The 21,578-nt window shown below is 36.7% G+C and overlaps 1 protein-coding gene across 3 annotated transcripts; it reads left to right on the forward strand.

Annotated features, from left to right (window-relative positions):
- Positions 1 to 4,622: 4,622 nt before the first annotated feature.
- LOC128198133 (uncharacterized) lies at positions 4,623 to 10,930 on the forward strand. 3 transcript variants are annotated; one of them, XM_052881884.1, is made up of 3 exons: positions 4,623 to 5,797; positions 6,794 to 8,253; positions 10,794 to 10,930. In XM_052881884.1, the coding sequence occupies exons 2-3, from the start codon at positions 7,045 to 7,047 to the stop codon at positions 10,857 to 10,859; spliced, it is 1,275 nt and encodes a 424-aa protein (XP_052737844.1). In that variant the 5' UTR covers positions 4,623 to 5,797; positions 6,794 to 7,044; the 3' UTR covers positions 10,860 to 10,930. The 3 variants fall into 3 exon arrangements, with proteins under 3 accessions (XP_052737844.1, XP_052737845.1, XP_052737843.1); XM_052881885.1 differs by lacking the exon at positions 4,623 to 5,797 and having other exon boundaries at positions 5,831 to 6,965; positions 8,108 to 8,253; XM_052881883.1 differs by lacking the exon at positions 4,623 to 5,797 and having other exon boundaries at positions 5,831 to 8,253.
- The last annotated feature ends 10,648 nt before the right edge of the window (positions 10,931 to 21,578 follow it).

Consider the following 21,578-nt stretch of genomic DNA (forward strand, 5'->3'; position numbering starts at 1 on the left):
CCACAAGGAACCCTTATAGTTTCGCCATGTCTGTCTGTCCGTCCGTTCGTCGCATTAGCGGTTTAGCACATAGACTATTACTACTAGAAAGCTATAATTTAGATTATGTACATTAAAAATATGAACAAAGTCGTAAAATAAAATCTTGTAAATATTTTTTTAGGGTACCTCTTCTTTCGACGTCTTTGGTAGATATGAGGGGTCTTCCACCAATATTTTCGATTTAGGAATCCATTTGTAAAATATTAAGCTTTTAATAACTTATTTTTGTTAGAGTCAAGTATTCCCACCCTCTATCGGCTAAACGGTTATTTATGTATGTATGAAAAAATTCACGGAAGTGGGATATACATGAAATTACAAGAAAAACTATAACAGACAAGTAGAAATTGCTACCTAATAAGTAATAGTCGACCAACTCAAAAAACGTAACAAGTAAGCGAAAATTACAAACTAATTCCGTTGTTAGTTAAAAAGATAAAGTTGTCATTAAGGTAACTCTGATTAGTTATCAGTCATACTCCACTTTACTATTTACTTTGCTGCAACTTTAACTATTACGTACTAACTCTCCCTTAGAGTATGTTAAAGTAAAAAAAACTGAAATTCGCTTTGATATGTATATTAATTACGTGTACACAGTGGTAAAAATAATTATAAAAACTTCTTCTTATTCCCTACATGCAAAGTGCAGAATTTTTTATTTTCTATTCCAAGGTGTGGGGTTACCGGTATCGGTAATTTTGTGTATTACATATGGGATTAAAGTACTAACTTTATCTACGGAAACCTACACTGCGCGTGGCCCGACACGCACTTGGCCGGTTTTTACAAACTTTGCTGCTGTGTTGGACCGGCCAACAATATCTTACTCATTGTTTGTACGTCTGATGATGCAACACTCAGGTCACCGTTTTGGATTGCTAACCTGAGCGTCTTATGGTGCATGGAAAATTAGTTAAACTTAGACTAAGGATTAACTTACTGTTTATGTGTATAAAATAGACAATGATAGACATCAGAAAATGAAGTAAGTATCAGGAAATATAAAGTTATTGAATCTTAAGAAAAAAGAATTGAATTTATTGTTAAATTTTGAATGTTTACATTCTTTAAACGTATTAACGAAAAACGTATTTTATAACGGCAACCTTAATTGACTTGTTTATATCAATCATCGAAAATAGAAGGTCATCAAACTCTTCCAACATCCACTACGTACGTCAAAATAAAAGTTATAATTAATAAAGATTTCGATTGTAATTTATTAAATACTGTTATTCTCCATTCTTTATCCTGAGATTAGTTACAAAAGTATCTCCAGAGTTTATCAAAACATTTCATGAATTCTTGTTTATCGGGCGATCATTCTAAATATTCGCCCATTGTTCGCCGGCGGAGTTTTCAAAGTTTTCTAAACAATAATGTTTGGGGAAATCTGTTTCTTGTTTCCATTGGCTCATCAAACAATGGCTTCTACTACAACACAATGGCTTCATCTACAACAACGACCGGTGTGTGGTCACGACGGACGCTGACGGTAACTATCATGTCGATATTGAATGAATATGAAATTATTTAAAACTAGCGGACGCCCGCGACTTCGTCCGCGTAAAATTCGATGTCAACTTTACTACTACCCTTACACTACCCTACCCCTACCCTACCCGCCACCACCACTACCCCAACCCTACCACTACCCAACCCCTACCTCTACCCTACCCCTACCCCTATCGGTCCAGCCCTTCGAGAGGTGTGATTACCAAGGGATATAGAGACTTTTATGCTAATAATATAAAGAGGTAAAGTTTGTGTGGTTGTAGGAGGTAATCTCTGGATCTACAGGACCGATTTGAAAGATTGTTTTACCAATAGAAAGCTACGTTATTTGCGAATGTCATAGGCTATGTTTGATTCCCATATTCACACAGGAACGGGAGCTACGTAATTGAAAGCGCGGGGCGTCATGTAGCGGAATTTCTGAGTCTTTTAGAAATTTTGTATTATCTCCGAAACTATTTAACTAATTAACATACTCTAAAGGGAAAATCTTATCTCCATAATATCCTTGTGATTATTAAATAATTTGTTTTGATAAGGATTTAAGTTAAGTAGCATAAATAATGACGCAAACCTAAGTATATAAAATTAATAATTTTTAAAACACAAAAGGTACTATATCTGCTAATATATAGAAGATAGATATATGGTGTCGCGGACTTTTTTGTAGAACTTTTAAAGATACATAAAGCCTCGATACATTAATTTCAATTTTACACAATGTTTAAGGCAGCGCATGCGAATAAGTCTGCTTAAGAGGATTTTCGGTCCGACCTGTATGACAAAAACTGTGTTAACTCAGCGAATATATATCATACTAAAATAAAATATATATAAGCATACTAATATAAAATATATATAGCACTCCTCGATAATGTAGCATTCTACTGGTGAAAGAATTTTTGAAATCGGACCAGTAGTTCCGAAGATTACCCCATTTAAAAAATGATGATTTCCAACACAATTTACCGAGTAAATCAGCGTGCAAATTTTTAGCAATATTTTACAATAGTACTTATATTATACACATTAATTAAAAATTATTCACAAGAAAAAATATTTAATTCAAAAATTAGATATAAAGAATGAAAATAGCGACTGAGGAAAATATAAAATAAATGTCAAAATGTCAATAAGTCAATTTGCAGTAGTAATTATTATCCATAATACATTGAAGAACATATGTAATTTGATTTATCAGTAATTCAGCTAAAATTAAAAAAATCTTTCGTAGAGTAAAAACAATGAAATAATAACCACTCATGTAATTTACGTTTAAATGCAGGAAAAGTCAATTCTGTGATCGAACTTGGAACTTTATTATATATTTGAATTGCCATACAAAAGGCATTTCTTTTAAACAGAACGAGTCTCATTCTTGGCGCAAGTAGTCTATTTTTGTGTCTTGGTTCAGTATGAGATATTAATTGACCACGAGTTCTAAAATATTCAGGATTTTTTTTCACAAATATACAAATCTCTTTAATGTATATACAAGGTAGCGGTAGCAACTTAAGCTTCTTAAACAGTGGTTTACAGCTATCTAAAAAATGTGCTTTACATATTGCTCGAATGCATTTTTTTTGAATTCTGAAAATTCTATCTATATCTACCGAGTTACCCCAAATAATTATTCCATATCTAAGTATAGATGACACGTATCCATGATATGCACTTAAAACTGCCTCTCTAGTTGACACTTGTCCTAGTCGTTTAATGGCATACACAAACTTGTTTACTCTACTGCATAGATCTTCGATGTGTTCCTTCCAGTCGCAATGACAGTCCAATGTTATACCTAAAAATTTAATTGTGTTAACTTCTTCGATGTTGGAGTTGTTGTATTGTATTGAAATCGGGGTTTCTCTGGCCCTATTAGTTTTAAATACAACAAATTTAGTCTTGTCAATATTAATTTGTAGTTTGTTTCTTTCCAACCATTTTATTACTTCACTAAAGGTAAAATTTATATCAGACTCAAATGTATCTTCGTTTTTACATTTAATAATTAGAGTTGTGTCATCGGCAAACAATATACAGGGATGTTTAGAAGAATTTGGCAAGTCATTGATGTATAGTAAGAATAATAAAGGACCCAAAATACTTCCTTGTGGAACCCCAGAGGAGTTAATGATAAAAGAAGATTTGACGTCTAATTTTTCACCATTTATTATTTTACTGAGTTTTGTACACTGCCTTCTTTCCCCTAAATAGCTTTTAAACCAATCGTTAGCAATACCTCGTATACCATACTTATCTAATTTAGATAACAATATAGCGTGGTCAACAAAATCGAAAGCCTTGCTCATATCCAGAAATATAGTAACCACTGGTATATTGTCATTCATGCTTTCTGTGACCAGCTTAATAAGGTTATAACAAGCTTTTGTTGTCGAACTGTTTTTTTGGAATCCGTACTGTTCTTTTTTAAGAGTATTTGTTTTAGTAATAAAATCGTTTATCCTTGTGTACATTGCCTTTTCAAAGATTTTTGAAAATATAGTAATTAAAGCTATAGGTCTATAATTACTCATTTCTGCTCGATTGCCCTTTTTAAACAGTGGATTAATAACAGTCTCTTTTAATGTGTTTGGGAAAATACCGAGCTCAAACGATAAGTTTATAAGGTAGCTAATAGGAATGCTAAGTTTTTGGGCTACGTCTTTAACAATATCCGTTCTGATTCCATCAGATCCTACTGAATTAGTATTACGTAGTGATCTAATAATTTTTAGAATTTCATGCGAATCAGTGGGCACAAGAAATAAACTGCTATTGTTAAATTCAATTTTATCTTTAATCGAATTTTGAATTTTTGTTTTAGGTTTGTTTGTTAATTCAATGAAATATTTATTAAAGGATTCTGCAATTTGATCCGGATTAATGATAATGGAGTTCCCTATTTTTATGTTATCTATATTTGATCTTGGCATTTCACTACCTGTAGCATTTTTAATAACTGACCATGTTGCTTTACATTTGTTACTATGATTAGTTATATATGAGGTATTCTGAATTTTATGTGAAGTGTGTATGCATTTTTTCAATAACTTATTTGTTCGCGCGCTAATTCATATTCGCGAACTGGTGTACGGAGAGGACACAAGAGGGCGCTGTAACTCCCAACACGTCAAATAGAATACACGTCGACTTTCAACGCGAACAAACGCGAACAAAGAAAACGAACAATCTTTACAACGTGTACACCTTAAAACATTTATGAAGAATTAGTAAAAGCATTATATTTATTGTCATATTTAATGTTTCGAATTTGTGGAAAACAAAATAAATCAGTTCAAGCAAAAAGTGTAGTAATTTCTTATGTGCGAACGCACATAAAGTGGCGACCGTGACAGGACTTACTGCAATCTACGGATTCGAGCACAACCTACAACATCAGCCTAATTACGGACGAAGAAAGCGAAGAAGGAGAATCTACAGGAATCTGCGTGGGTTTTGCCAGCAAAAGAGTGAGCCTGTTCCATTTTATTCCTTCCCTAATCGCACTTTGTCACTTCATACCTAATAGCAAAATCTATGCCTAATTCTTCCTAATACCTACCTACTTGCTATACTTACAAGTTGCCTAAAGCCTATTTTGCATTTAATGCGCCTATTTTTGCGGCTAGTAAGTTAGCAAACGATATTTAAGGTGCCTAAATATCAATTACACTTTGTAAATGAATCTACTATTCAATTGTATAACCTAAAACGTACCTACCTACTACTTGCTTTGCTTACAAGTTGCCTAAATCCTATTATTGCATTTAATGCGCCTATTTTGCGGCTTGAAAGTTAAACAAACTAAAGTTAAGGTGCCAACTATCAAATACAATTTGTAAACTATTAAATTTTTGTACCTAAAACGTAGTTACTTACCCAAGTTTGATTCTTGTAAACAACTATCCTATTATTTTAATTCGCTTGCTTGCCCACATTATTCGTGCACAATATAATTCCATTTTCACTTATTTCAATCGAAACATAACTATTATAGCTAAATTCATCCCAATTGCATTATTTACAACTTCATACGTTCCCTATAGCTTTGTCTTGAATACCTACTACTATTAGTCGATATACAAAGCTGTGCAACATTCTATTCCAGCGACAGCTGCACAGCGTGAACGGGGTATAAGGTTGTCATCCATCCCGTGTCCGCGCGTGCACTGCTGCAGGCCAGCAACTGCCGGTGCGCTCCACCCCGCCGCCTCCCGCGCAGCCACTCCGGCTAACGGTAACATCAGACTACGAAGCGACGAGCGTATGCAATTTTATGTCATTTTAAAACAGCTGATTTCGTTCACCTATTCATTATTATCGGTGCGTTGACCTCGCGTCATGGAGTACAAATCTTTAAACCTAAAGCGCGCGTCTATTAAAGGCCGTGTAACTAAATTTACTAATCAGTTGGATGATTTAAAGGGCTACAAACTTACTCCTACCGAGATCAACGTACTAAATCAAAGATTAGCAAAAATCGAAGCGCTTTTTGTTGAGTTCGATGGCGTGCAAAATCAAATCGAGTGTTTGGATGAAGACAATTTAAGTTCCGAGTTAGACACTAGGGAGGCTATCGAACAAACATTTCATACTTCAATAGCCGCGGCTCAGATGATTATATCAGAGCACACTACCTCAAAAAAGTTATCAGCGTCATTCAATGTCAGCCACAGCTCCGCGATAGCTGATGAAGATGATCACGAAGTCATCGGATTCCGCTTGCCTGTAATTAAAATCAATAATTTCGATGGTACTTACTACAAATGGCTGGAATTCCGGGACACTTTCAGTTCGTTGATTCATAATAATTCTAGAATTAAAAATGTACACAAATTTCATTACCTTAATTCTTATTTGGAGGGCGAAGCAGCTCGAGTGATCAGCAATATTGAGGTGACCGATAATAATTATCCTGATGCGTGGAATTTATTATGTGAGCGCTATAGTAATGTGCGTCAGTTAATAAATAATCATATAAAAATGTTATTTAACATCGAGCAGGCGCGTGAGTCGGACAAATCTTTGAGATTTATCGTAGATCACGTCACTAAAAACTTACGTGCTCTTAGTACATTAAAACAACCAACCGAGCATTGGGATTCTTTGATCATTTATTTGGTTTCAGCGAAGTTAGACAATAACACTCGATTTAAGTGGGAAGAATTTATTCAAAACAATGTGAATTATTCGGAGATGCCTACGTTAGAAATGTTTTTGAATTTTTTGAAAGGTCGTGCGGACGTCCTCGAATCAGTCTTCCGCAGTAAACAAGACTCAAGCAAGGTGAATAAGCAGACTCCGAATTCCTCAAATACGAGTAGCAACAACAATAAACCTCATATTTCTACAAGATCGTTTATCGCTGAAAAGGGAACCGCATCAACAACTACAACGAGTTATAGGTGCGCCGTATGTAACGATAACCACCGAATCTATGAATGTCCCAAATTTCTATCAAAATCGGTTGACGAAAAAATTAAAATGGTAGCCAAGTTAAAGCTGTGTACCAACTGCTTACGCAGTCATAGCCAACGTAATTGCAGACTTCCTGGTACCTGCAGGAACTGTCGAGAGAGGCACAACACGATACTCTGCCAGTCTAACAAACCTGAAATCGATAAATCCGATTCCGAGCCAGTCGCGATGTCAGCTACCACCTCGTCAGAAACTTTATTGTGTACAGCATTGGTTGATGTTATAAATCCTAAAACTAACGAAATTATAACCACCAAGGCCCTTCTAGATAGTGGAAGTCAATGCACATTTATAACGCAAAATTTAAAGGAACAGTTAAATTTAATTACATTACCTTCTAGCACACATAATGTTTTAGGTATAGGCAACATACCATTAAAGCTCGGCGCTGAACGGTGCGAGATTCGCCTTCAGTCCAAGCTGAGTGCATTTAATTCAATTTTGTCCTGCTTAGTTATCCCAAAAATAGCAGGCAAAATACCTAAGTCTTTTATAGACACTACACACTTAAATTTAAAGTCATATGAGCTTGCAGACCCCAGCTTTTTTGAACCAGCTGAAATAGGATTACTCCTCGGTGCTGACGTCTTTTGGGATTTAATATTGTCCAAACAGCACTCTTTAGGAAAGGGTAATCCTATTCTACGTCAATCTAAACTAGGCTGGCTCATCGCAGGTCCCATGCACTACCCTCATGACATGAACAAAAAAACATTTCAATGTCATTATGCTAATGTAGCCAATAATAATGAACTCAAAAGCTGCTTAGTCGATTTACACAGTGACTTGAAAAGGTTTTGGGAACTGGAAAGCTTACCACAAAAACCGTTACTTACCGATACGGAGAAAGATTGCGAACAGCACTTCTTAAAACACACAACACGAAGTAACGATGGGCGTTTTTGTGTTAAGCTTCCGCTCACTGACAACCCGGAACGTCTAGGAGACTCTTATCACATGGCAAAAAAGAGATTTTTAAATCTAGAATGTAGATTTTGTAAGCAACCTGAGCTTAAAGACGCTTACGTAGATTTTATAAATGAGTATGCTAACCTAGGACATCTTTCAGTTTCACAAGTCGACCGACCTGAGGGAGGCTATTTTATTCCGCATCATCCCGTCCTCCGCGATAGCGAATCGACACGGCTTCGCGTGGTATATGACGCACCAGCGCGTACGGGAATATATAATATGTCAATAAACGACATACAAATGGTAGGTCCTACGATTCAAGACTCACTTTTTAATATTTTAATTAGATTCCGTCAGTATCGTTACGTATTATCAGCTGATATTGAAAAGATGTACAGACAGATTTTAGTGCATGAGTCTGATCAACATTTGCAGCTTATACTATGGCGTGATTCGGAAGACAAACCTTTACAAACTCTCAGGCTTAAAACGGTTACTTACGGTTTCGCTAGTGCAAGTTTTCTTGCAACGCGCTGCCTCTGGCAAGTCGGGGAAGAGTGTGATGATCCTGTCACAAAAAACATTATACAAACCGACTTTTATGTCGACGATCTATTGACAGGTCATGATAACAAGGACGATCTTCGCCATATCCAGCAGTCTGTATCTGAAAACCTAGCTAAGGCAGGCTTTAACTTGCGCAAATACCGATCTAATCTACCATCTTTACTATCGTCAGAGACAATTCAATCTAACGGTAATCTCGTAATAAGTGAAACTACTAATACCCTAGGTCTAAGCTGGGACCCTAATCAGGATATATTGAAATTTCCCTTAAATATAAATATTCCCGTCTCAGTCACCAAGCGTACTATTCTTTCTTCCACTTTCAAGCTCTTTGACCCTTTGGGCCTCCTATCTTTGTGCACTATCGTTCCCAAAATTTTGATTCAAACCCTATGGTCTCTAAAACTTGACTGGGATGATCCAGCCCCCAAAGAAGTGGTCAAATCATGGAAGACTTTCACAGATGGTCTTCAATCTATTTCTTCTTTGGCTATTCCTAGGCTGACTTTAATTTCAAACCCAATCAGCATCGAAATGCATTGTTTTTGCGATGCTTCACAACGCGCCTATGGTGCCTGCATCTACCTTCGATCTATGGATCAACAGGGACAGGTACGTGTAAACTTGCTTTGCGCTAAATCACGCGTTGCTCCCGCTTCCTCACCTACAACAATTCCTCGTCTCGAACTTTCGGGCGCTCTACTCGCTGCCGAAATGAGTTCTACCGTAATACAAGCTTTACGTTGTAAAATAGCACGCATTGTGTATTGGACCGACTCAAGTATTGTATTAGCTTGGTTACGAGTTGGCTCTAAAAACCTTAAAACCTTTGTGGCTAATAGAGTCGCCGCTATCCGAGAGCTAACTGAGACTACTTCATGGCATCACGTTTCCACAAGTCACAATCCAGCTGATTTAGTATCCCGCGGCGTTGATCCAAAGGAGGTTGCGAATTGCGATCTGTGGTGGCATGGACCCGCCTTTCTATCTTTGTCGGAGTCCCAGTGGCCTCTATCTCAGTTTCAGCCTAATATTAAGACGAGCGACTTGCCAGAGGTTAAAGCTCATGTTGCAGAAACAACTGATGCAGAAATCTCCAGTTTTAATATTGAACGATATTCTAAATTAAAAACACTACAATACATATTCGGTTACGTTAATAGATTTTTACACAACTGTCAAAACACAAAAAATAAACTTAGCGGATCCTTATCAGCTTCTGAGCTTACTAATGCGTTGAATAAATTAATATACATTTCCCAATTAGAATCATTTCCTAAAGAATATGACGCATTAACAAAGAAAAGGTCTTTAAATCCGAAATCAAATATTGTGGCACTTAATCCTTTTATTCACGAAGGAATAATTAGATTAGGCGGACGCATACAAGCCTCAGACTACGCCTTCGATATGAAACATCCCATGTTGTTAAGTGTTAAGCATCATTTAACGAAACTTTTATTTGAACAGGAACATCTCAAACTGATGCATGCTGGTCCACAAGCTCTGCTAGCATCTATCAGAACTCGCTTCTGGCCTATTAATGGCAGAAACCTGGCGCGACGTACTGTCTTAAACTGCATCGTTTGTAGGCGTTTCCAAGGGCGATCAAGTAAAAATATCATGGGCAACTTACCTTCTGATAGACTAAAGCCAGATTTTCCTTTCATTGTCGTAGGCTGCGACTTCGCTGGGCCATATATGATCACGGATCGCAAGGGTCGTGGTTGCAAAATTACCAAATGCTACTTGTGCGTTTTTATTTGTTTTAAGTATAAATGCGTACATTTAGAGGTTGTTTCAGAACTAAGTAAAAATGCCTTCATCCAAACGCTAAATAGATTAATAGCACGCAGAGGGCGTCCAAAGGTCATTCACAGTGACAACGCCACAAATTTTACGTCAGCTGCGAAAGAAATCAAGCAATTCTTTAGCTCGAATAATAAAGCGATCAAAGATTTTGCCGCCAACGAGGGCATCGATTTTTGCTTCTCTCCACCATACGCACCTCACTTCAACGGTCTGATGGAAGCCGGTGTCAAGTCCGCGAAATTCCACTTAAATAGGATATTAGGAAACAACCACCTGACTTTTGAGGAACTAACGTCCTTATTTACGCAAATAGAGGCAATCCTGAATAGCCGTCCTCTTTATCCCTTAAGCTCTTCACCTCACGATTACTATCCCCTCACTCCAGGCCATTTTTTAATTGGTAGACCCTTAACTTCACTGCCTTCTCCTAGTCTTGAACACGCTAATTTCAATCGTCTCGACAGATTCCAGCGAATAGAGCAAATGCGACAAATTTTCTGGAAACGCTGGAGCTTGGAGTACATCTCTGAATTACAAGCAAGAGCAAAATGGCGCGGAAAGTCTATCGAGCTTCAGGTGGACGACTTGGTTGTGCTCAAAGAGAAAAACCTACCACCCCTCTACTGGCGCTTGGGGCGCATAGAGCTACTTTATCCTGGAGACGACGGGGTGCCACGAGTTGCAGACGTCAGAACTTCAAAGGGAATCGTGCGCCGCGCATTAAACCGAATTTGCGTGTTGCGCCACAATCTTTCTTCTGAGAAGCTTTAGCTTCTGACGCAGCTTCCCAGGGCCGGGTGTATGTTCGCGCGCTAATTCATATTCGCGAACTGGTGTACGGAGAGGACACAAGAGGGCGCTGTAACTCCCAACACGTCAAATAGAATACACGTCGACTTTCAACGCGAACAAACGCGAACAAAGAAAACGAACAATCTTTACAACGTGTACACCTTAAAACATTTATGAAGAATTAGTAAAAGCATTATATTTATTGTCATATTTAATGTTTCGAATTTGTGGAAAACAAAATAAATCAGTTCAAGCAAAAAGTGTAGTAATTTCTTATGTGCGAACGCACTATATATATACTATTATAACTAATGTATTTATTTCTGTTTCTTTTTTTATTACTTGCTGACGTTATTAAGCTCAAATATAATTTTCTTTTTACTATACTAGATCTTTTTATTCCTTTCGTTAGCCATTTAGCAGTTTTATTTCTGCAACCACACTTTACTTTTACTATCGGAAAACAGAGTTTGTAGAACAGTGTAATTTCTTCCAAAAATAGGTCATATGCTTTATTTATATCTTTTTCGTTATATATTTCTGAAAACGACAGTGCTGCTATGCACTCCTTATATTTACGTTTATTTTGTAAGCAGTAATCAATTTTGTATTCATACCAAAATGAATTAGTCTTTTGAGTTTGTGTCTCAAATGTAATGGTTTGTGCTGTCTCGTGATCAGACAAACCAAGTATATGCACTTCACCTTTTACGGCCTTTATGTTACTGGCAAATAAATCTATACATGATTTACGTCTAGTAGGTTTATTTATGTGAATGTCCATGTTATAATTACTAAGAATACCTTTTAGCTCTTGGGTGAATTTATTGTCTTTTATTAGTATATTTATGTTCCAGTCTCCACAAATAACTAGTTTATACTTTGTTTTGCGTGTAAGTATATCCAGGATAGCATTAAACTTGTTAAAGAAAATCTGAATGTTTTCGTTATTTGGAATCCTGTATATACAACAAATTATCAGATTACATTCCGGTAACTCAATTGCACAGCATTCAAATTCACCGTCTTTCCCTAAATTATTGATAGAATTAATTTTTTTGCAGTTAAGATTTGATGAATTATTTAAGAGAATACAAGTCCCCCCTCTCTTTTGTTTTTTTCTTGAATAAGACGTCACCACTGAGAAGTTATTCAGTTTTATATATTGTTCAGATCCACATTTTATAAAAGTTTCACTAAGACATATAACGTCAATATTTATGTTTTTATTTTGGAGTTCATCTAGTGCAACTTCTAATGTATCACTTTTTTTTTAAATCGAAGCTATATTTTGGTGAAAAATTGTTATAGACTTATTTTGAAGTCGTTGCTTGTTTGGAAGTCCCGAAAAAACCTAGTTCGTTTATGGTTTTTATTCTGCGTGTTTAGACTGTTGGTCAAACTTTGTTTTTTAAAGTAGAATGGTATTGTGCCTTTTCGCTTATGAGTAGTCTGCGGAGATTTTTGTACAATCGAGCATAGTTTAATGGGTGAAAAATACTCTGTTATTTTTTTTTGATAAACGCCGTTGAGTTTTTTCATTGAATAATTTATGTTGCTGTCGGTTCGTGACATTTTCGTATGTAATTGTGTTCTTCTGAATTTTAAATTAATGTAAGTATTATTGTAGTCATCTATGTCAATGTTAAAGTTTATTTTATTAATCATGTCATGTAAATATTGAATGTGACAAACTTACAAACTTACAAACTTTACCTCTTTATAATATTAGTATAGATTAGTATAGATAACATATTTATTTGCATAGCGTTTAATCGATGATGAATTGGCAGTGTTTCATAATTTTCCTATGAAAAATGGAACAGCAAGTAATACGGAGCTTTGCATACAGTTAAATTTCCTCATTCTAAACTAATACATACATATTTTACGCGATAAATACACATTAATCATCAGCACCAGCACCGTCGGTCCTCTTGGGAAATTACTCCTGTGAACTAATAAGGGAAGTACCATGGATGCTGTCTCATAATACACTAGTCGTGTTATGCCTGTCAGCCTGACCACATGCATGTACTTAGTTACTGAAGTGATAACTTCTTACGGCAGGGTTTACCGTTTCGTAACGTAACGCGTTACTGCGCCACTCCGTCTAGCTCCCCTTACGCATACGGCAGTAGGTTTAAGTACCTAATCACTTCTGTCGAGCGTCCTGAGACGTTTTATTAATTAATTAAATAAGAACTATTACACGACTCTACAAAAAAATTTTCGTTCTTTGTCCTAAAGTTTATGATATTATTTTACAGTTAGCTATGCACAAAAACGAAAAGAAAATACCTTTTTTCGGTATAAAGTTTGCTTTTGTGATAGTTATAATAATAATACTCATTTTTCAAATTTTTCATAAATTTTAAATTTTGAAGCGGAAAAAGTGTTAATGCCGCCTTTGCACATTAAGTTAGGGTTGTTTCATCAACCCTAACTTAATGTGCAAAGGCGGCATTAAATTTGTTAAAAAAACTGGATGAAACTTCAGAAAAGCTTCTGAAGTTTCATCCAGTTTTTACTTAAAAAGCGGATACTTAAAAAAAAAATTTCCGAAGTTATCGGAAGCAAAGGTTAAAGCTAGAGTTTTTGTTGGCCCACAAATAAGACAGATTTTCGCCGATGAAAAATTTCCAACGATGCTGAATCGTATTCAAAAAGCAAGTTGGAACAGTTTTAAAGCAGTAGTTTCTGGTTTTTTTTTGGAAATAATAAAGCTGAAAACTACGAAAAGTTGGTTGAGGATATGCTTACAAATTTTAAGGCCATGGGCTGCAGGATGTCATTAACAGTACATATGCTGCATGCTCATTTGGATAAATTTAAAAACAATATGGGAGCCTATTCCGAAGAGCAAGAAGAACATTTCCATCAGGACATCATGAATTTTGAACAACGCTATCAAGGCCAATACAATGAAAACATGATACACGACTACATTTGGGGTTTATTAAGAGAAAGTAGCTATGAACATAAAAGAAAAAGTAAAAGTGTGCACTTTTAAGTTATTTTCCACTTTTCTGTAAGCTAATTTAATAGTAAAACTTAATAAAAATAATAAACATTTTTATTTCAATAGTTTTATTTTCAATCAAAAATTGAAATCCGAGATTTTTAAAAATTTCGTTCAATCAGTCTTCTAAGCACAAAAGCAAACTTTTTCATGCCATATATTTTTTTCCGTCTAATTACGACCTAAACTATCGAAATTTAATGCTTTGCAATCAAAGTCAAATTTCATGTTGACCCGTGTTATTGTAGATGTTGTTAGTACAACTGAAACTTTAGCACGTACGTCAATGGTAAAAAATGTTTTCCACGTCACAGGAATTTATTTTGTGGAAGTTGAGGAAGTTGACTATATAAATTATAAACCAAAAAAAAAGTCCGTTAATAAACCTATCGTGAGAATGAGGGCTAAATGCACTGTTTAGACATTACTAACATGAAACATTATTATTATTTAAATAGTACATTTATTGAAAGATAATATAACCACGGATATAAAAGTCGAGCATCAGCTTTAGCGTTGTTTATGATTTGTGGTAGTACCACAACCAGGTAGGTAAAGTCAATCATACTCATCAAAAAGAAAAAAATATTTACGAAAATTGAGCGAAAGCAGATTTATGGATAAGCATATTTGAAAATACTAGGTAAATTAAATTAGTACGAAGAATTGTTATAATAGAAACAAAAGAGCTTTGTTAGCACAACAGGTAAGTAATCCGAATTTAATTAATTTGAAGATATCACTCAAAAACAGATATTTGTAAAATGTATTGTTTGCGAATATTATTGGTAGCTAGGTAGGTAGTGCCTTTAACGGGGTGCTCTCTAGATATTACACTACTGCCGAGAATTATTTAGGACTCCAACGTCCATCGGTTTTTCGAATTATATGCCCCGCCCATTGTCACTTTAACTTTGAGACATAATAAGTGTGTTGGTAAGTTCGAAACACAGCTCACATCATCGCCGCACAAAGCCTTATGAGCCCCATAGCTAGCGACTTAATATACGACTTCATATAATATACCAAAGATTATAAAAACGGTATAATTTAGTCATCGAGCTCAGAACGCCGTAGCTTAACTATTGAAAATCCTAATGATACTAATTTGCATTGTAACAAGCAGTATCTTGCTCTTCCAATACCAATAATATGTGACCTCAAGTGCGACCCATTGACGAGATGAAATATCTTTGGAACTCTAAGATATAGGTCGGACGTCATAAATCTGTATTCAATGTGAAAAGTTACATAAAACTGGCCTGAATATATAGAAGTTGAGACCAAGTGACATCATTTGTAGTGGCCCTGATGACTTTGGCCGTTAGGGTCTAACATGGTTTTTCAAGAAATAAATTTTCCTTAGCTGATAGTTCTGTATTCTGATGAAAATGTTTAGAACATTTCTGGTCTGTGGTAGATAGACAAAAAAAAAAGATAACTAATAAGCGTATAATTTATGAAGATTATGAGAACAATCAACAGCTACTACTGAGATGAAAAACTGAGTAGGTACATGATTAAAAGTGTCATAACTCAGAACTGTAAAGGTAATTGCAAAAGTATTTGTAAGCGATTTAGCGTCATCTATATAAAAGACACAACAGTATACAACTCCGACACTTTACGAGTTGTGATGAAAGAGGGCAAAAGGGAATTGTTTACTAATTTCCAAATGACTACAACTGCTGCAGTCGATTATGTGTTCAGTAAAATAAACCAAACCCCAATCCGCGAGCGTAAACCAAACGATGTTATTGCCGACTGTAAACAAGCAGGTGTGGAGTCACTCTCACTAGTCAGTACTTCAGTAGTCAGCCACAAATGCGTGCACGATGTCTGCGAAACGTTCTGCGTAGTATTCTGAGACGGAAAAATCCATTTGCAATTATCACTTTGATTTCATCCAGTGCTGTGTATGTGAACGGTCTGTGAATTACCGACTGTTTACACTTCGCTACTAACACGAATGCTGTAAACTAAACAACTCTATATGTAGTTGTGCAAACAATGCGTGGAAGTCATTGGATTCGTAGCAGAGATATAGCAAACGTTCGTGCCAATTCCCGCCATTAATTAACAAACGAGCTTTATACTTGTAGGTAGTGGTGCGTACTACACACTACACATGCATTGGTGGATGGATTGTAACTCGACTTATCTAATGGTCTAAGACTTATCTGAATGGTCTTGGAGCGTTCGGCCGCCGCCGCCGTGCCTCTTAGAGCATGTTAAGCTTTCAAACCCTGTTATTGTTACCAAAATGTGACATCGTTTAGACTTTAATTTTACTATCCTAAATCTATACAGGGGTGGTATATGGAGGTTCAACCCACCACGCAGCCAAAGTGGGATTTACGACTCTACGTTCTCTCGGAGGCAATGGGTGCAGTACCACCGAATTAACGATTCCGGGATCTCATTGTTTTGTAGATAAAGTCAGGATGCGAACCCAGGACTTCTGTAAGGCTAATCACTGAACCAACGAAGCAGCTATACTGTATATAGGGCTGCCAACCGTAGTATAATATATTATCGTATTTAACTGTAGTATAGTATTGTACTATATATCAGGTTTGCGTACCTAGTATATACCTACTGTGAAAAAATATATATTACGCAAAAATACTATATTGTTTACATTATAATTTTCGACAGAAGCAATAGCATGTATGGTATCCGAAGATGTATATATTGTTGGTTTTCATTAATTTTAAATTAAATGTGTAAGACCATGTGACACTGTTATTTTTGCCAAAAAATTCTTGAAAATGCAAGAAGTGCTAATAAATATAGTTTTTATAAAAATAAATAAGCAACAAATATAATACTCTTCGTCTATTTATGCTTATTCCATAAAATACTATATTTAGAGCTTAAATCTAAAAAATACTATATCTGAAATTAATTAAAATCTTAATTCTAAAACAAAATCTGAAAAACTGTTGGCAACCCTAACTGTATGTACTGTAGACCACTACAATTTGGCAGATAGTGATGGTTTATCTTCTTCTATATCTTCTATAGCTTCACGAGCTGTCACAGCTCTATGTATTATACAGATCGTGCATTGAACTCGAAGAAAATAATTATCACTACAACAGTTCTTGTTTTTCAAAGTCGTAGTATTTGAGCACGTGACACATTTGTAACAGTAACACACATTGAGTACGAACATGTATCACAATAAACACGTGTCATCATGTTGAAACATGGACCCAATAACTTTATCTTGTATATTCCTGATTTCCTGATAAACCCTTTACATTCGCTTCCTTTCTCCATTCTAGCGATCACAAACGGAATTTTCAAATATCAATATTTTTTATATAAATGATAAAGAAGTATCGGAAATGCAGAAAACATTAAAGCAACGTACAAGTATGATACACATGAGGGAAAAGATCAGAAAATCGTCGCAAGAATGTTCTAATAGCCATTCTTTGCTATCACACAAATAACTCCGATATGTCATATTGGATACGATATTATATTAGATTTCCACAAAGGCTCTCATTTCTATAGTAAATACCGATATGATAGGAGGCTGAAGATTTTTTGTTTATGTTTGATTTAAATGATCCTATATTTTGTTAATAGTATTTACGATAAATGTGAAGAATACACATCTTAATTAATTAAGTTATTTGATTCATTTGAAAAAATATTTTAAAATACGAGCAATTTGCAATCTAGAAAAATATGTTTTATGCATAATTATCTAATATCTATCGCGCCAACCCGCAATGGAGCAGCGTGGCGGGTATTAGCTCTATATAAGCTCCTAAAAGGAAGAAGGCCTGGCCCTTTAGTGGGCCGTTAAAATAGGCTGGCAGTAATAGGTATCCTTCTATGTGATTGAGATGGATACACATTTCATATTGAAAATATCGTAGACAAATAGGCGTTTTTACGCGCATAGAAATAAAGTCTTGTCCCGATTTTTATACTAACATATTCCGGACAACTGCCGCGATAAGTGGCCATCTAACGATATCACAAATTTATGTGTCCTCTTGTCGTAAAATTTGCCGAAAATACGGAATTTGAATGCGTAGTGTGACGCAGCGCTCTGGTGAACCTGCTACTACGTCTTGTACCGGCTACAAAGTGTTTTAGCATTAGCGATCCAAGATTAGCGTTGTCGTATAATTTTAACGGGGAGTTCTATATTATAATGTCGCGTAACGTAAGATACAATTCCTGGAATGGAGTATACATACCTATGTATACTCTATTTCAGGAATTTTAGTAGCTTCACTGTATAGGTACTTAATTCACTTCACTAATCAACAAATCAAATCGAATCAACAATATACGAATACGAAAGCCGATTGCTTACCTGCTTTAACATTGAGAAAAGTTCGTTTTTATTTATCGCCTAAAGAAGAAGTCCTACGTACACCGATTACGTGTCTCTTAGACTACGATTTAAAATATATCGCTGCGGTAGCGCGCGGCGCATTCCTTTGAAGGCAAACGCCGGCTTTTATTGAAACCGCGGAATGAGGCCGAGCCAGGCTTATCAAGGAATTTATTGTTTTTTATCGTCTCATCGCACACCCTCGCCGTACTGTATGAAACGGGTTGTAGTAAATCTGTACAAGGTCGGGTACTCAGCTGCTACAGAATCGAGTGCACGAGCAAGAGTATTAACCTGTGGACGCAAGCTATACAAAGATAGCAATAGACAACCTTGTGCCGTCTATAATAATAGCAAGAACTGTAGCCTCTCATAGTAAGCTGTAAGTTTCTACCATTCGTTCGAGTAAGTAGGTACGGTAGGTATGAAGCTCGGTGCGTTGACACTTTGGGAAGTAGCAGGTTGATTTCCCAATATATAATATGAGAATTCATATCCTAAGTCGCAAGTCATTAAGCTTCGTGACAACCTTTCACTATTAAAGATAAAACTTTTAGGGTCTCTAGAGAAGGATTACTACGTAGCTAAGGTAAGGAAATATAAAATATACGTTGTTTACTTGGACAAAGGACTCTTAATACGAAACCTGCTGACTCTCACATCTACATGGTCCAAAGTCTTGACGACCACCGTGGCGCAATGGTATACGCGGTGGATTTACAAGTCGCAGGTTCTGAGTTCGACCCCGGCTGGGCTGAATAAGGTTTCCTTATTCTAACTGTCTGGATTGTTTTTGATCGGCTCACAAGTCTCATCGGTCCAAGTGTATTTCTAAGCCACGAATTACCTAGGTAGTCTCACAGGAGATTGGCGATGCTCCGTTCTACTACGTTCTTCTAGCTCTCCGGCCTCGACTCGACACATTACGAAGCCTACAGCAAATACGCAATCATAAGAAAGCCTCATCTTATTTGTGTAGTTTGATCACCATGTGTCCAGGAGGCAGGAGCGCAGTCACAGCACGGCTATTCCCGTCCGGACGATATTTGCCTGTCGAGATGTATTTCGGGTCAGTCTGTCAACCGCAAGTCGTTACAGCATTCCGCGCGCGCTGACCTACTCGCTCTCGGACACTTTTTGTTGCGAGCTGCTCTGTGCGACTCCACGAATAGACAATATGCAGCTCTATGGTAGACTATAATCAAAGAGAGCCTCGTTTAAAATAAAAAAAATCAATCAAATAGAGAACCTCCTCCTTTTTAAAATGGATTAAAAAAGAAGAAAGCAATTCGCATTGCTGTATTAACTACCTTACCATATTTCTTTCGAGCTGGACAAAATCCCTTCTAAACTTTTGCTATCTAATTTGCGCCGAATAAAACGACTGACTTAACTTTGTAAATCAGTACGAAACCCCGTAGCACTTCTTCATATCATCCAGAGAATAGAGAACGATGCAACTATCTATGTTATGTCTGCCTCTTCTTCTATTTCAAACCTACTAATATTACAAAAACGAAAGTTTGTGAGCATGGATGTACTCCCAGAAACAAATAACTTATTTTATCTGTCGTATCCATCCTTAAAGTCGGTCCATACTTAAAGTTCAATTTAATAAAACAAAACAAAATGAGCGCGAAAACTGTTACAAGTTCGGATTCACTAGTCACAGTAGCGCCGATCCGACTGAATGGCGAAGTAAATAAGAATATGTAAAGAGCGAGCAGTGAATGCTGCCTCACACAGACGGTCAACGGCCGACCGCGCTGTGGCAGGCGGCCTTGGGCTGCCTGCTACAGTGTCACGTAATAAGACATTTGAGCCGCCGCGCGCCGCGTGCATGCAAGGCTGCATTGGCTTCAGCTATCCACAAGTATATTATAGGTACTTGTGTTGCCTGTCACTCGAGTACCCTTTGTACTGGCATGCATTAAACAATATCAATGAAAATTCTATCAAAATTGCTTTATTTAGTAAACAAACGCAAAAAAAGTCAAGTCAATATTTGAAAACTATTCTAATGCTGCTTCTATCCTATGTGTTTAGTTCGTCCGAGTGGATGTATCTGAACAGTAAAACCTCGTGAACCCGGAAGACAGTACACTTGAAGAAGTAGCGCACAACGAACCGATCGTTAACCTACAAAGCACGGTTTTAGCACAAACCACGCGGTGACCTGAAAGCCGCGGCGATGCACGCTCCGGCGCGAGGCCCGAGGCCTTATTGAGATAAACTGTTTGCACAGTAAATGTGCACTAATTGACACTAATTGACACCAGACGAAGTTAGAAGTGCCTCAGCTTTGTTCTTAATTTCGTTAAAGTTCTAAATATAGTGCTACAGTTCTTCCGCAGTTTGCTGTTTTATTTCCCGTAAAGAATCTCCGGGTCCGGACAAACTTAAGCGCTTAAACATTCTTTCGCAGTAGGAATGTACTTTGATGTAGCTTTTATTTAAATGCAGATTAAGTTTATTCAGTAAGAAAATATGTTCATTTTAATAAGTTCAAGTTTTTGTAACGTACATTCGACAACGTTTCCATCTCTGTCTGTTCGTTTATGCTATAACAGCTTTATGACATTTTCAACGCTTAAAAATCTGCTGAAATTTCTAAAGAACTGTATATAATTTACAAAATCATACGATTTTGGCAATCCAATTTGCTAAAATTTAATTTGTCGTGTTACCTTACTAGGCTCTGTTCTATAGACACATTGTTCGTTTCCGATTGCCTCTAGGAGCTTAGCATTGGAACGCATCGGCTGAGCCAATGTGCGATCAGCCGTAGCCGGCAGGCGGCAGCTGACGAGCCGGTGGGGTTCCGGACATCAGGCTCAGCCGGTTCGCCGCACCCTGTAATCGGAATTTGAAAGCGATATTACCACTACCCTCTCGACGCTCCCTTCTGCGTCACTTGGCACATGGCTCGCAGCGGAACTTTGACGGCTCCACTCAATACAACGCTTATCGACGAAACTTTGTCGAGGGCTGTCAAAGTGGCCACGATATCCAACCCACCATTTAGGTGAGGTAAAGTTGTTGATGTAAAACTTACTTTGAATACATTTCGTT

The sequence above is a fragment of the Bicyclus anynana genome, chromosome 5 (genome assembly GCF_947172395.1).
Source record: "Bicyclus anynana chromosome 5, ilBicAnyn1.1, whole genome shotgun sequence".
NCBI classification, from domain to species: domain Eukaryota; kingdom Metazoa; phylum Arthropoda; class Insecta; order Lepidoptera; family Nymphalidae; genus Bicyclus; species Bicyclus anynana.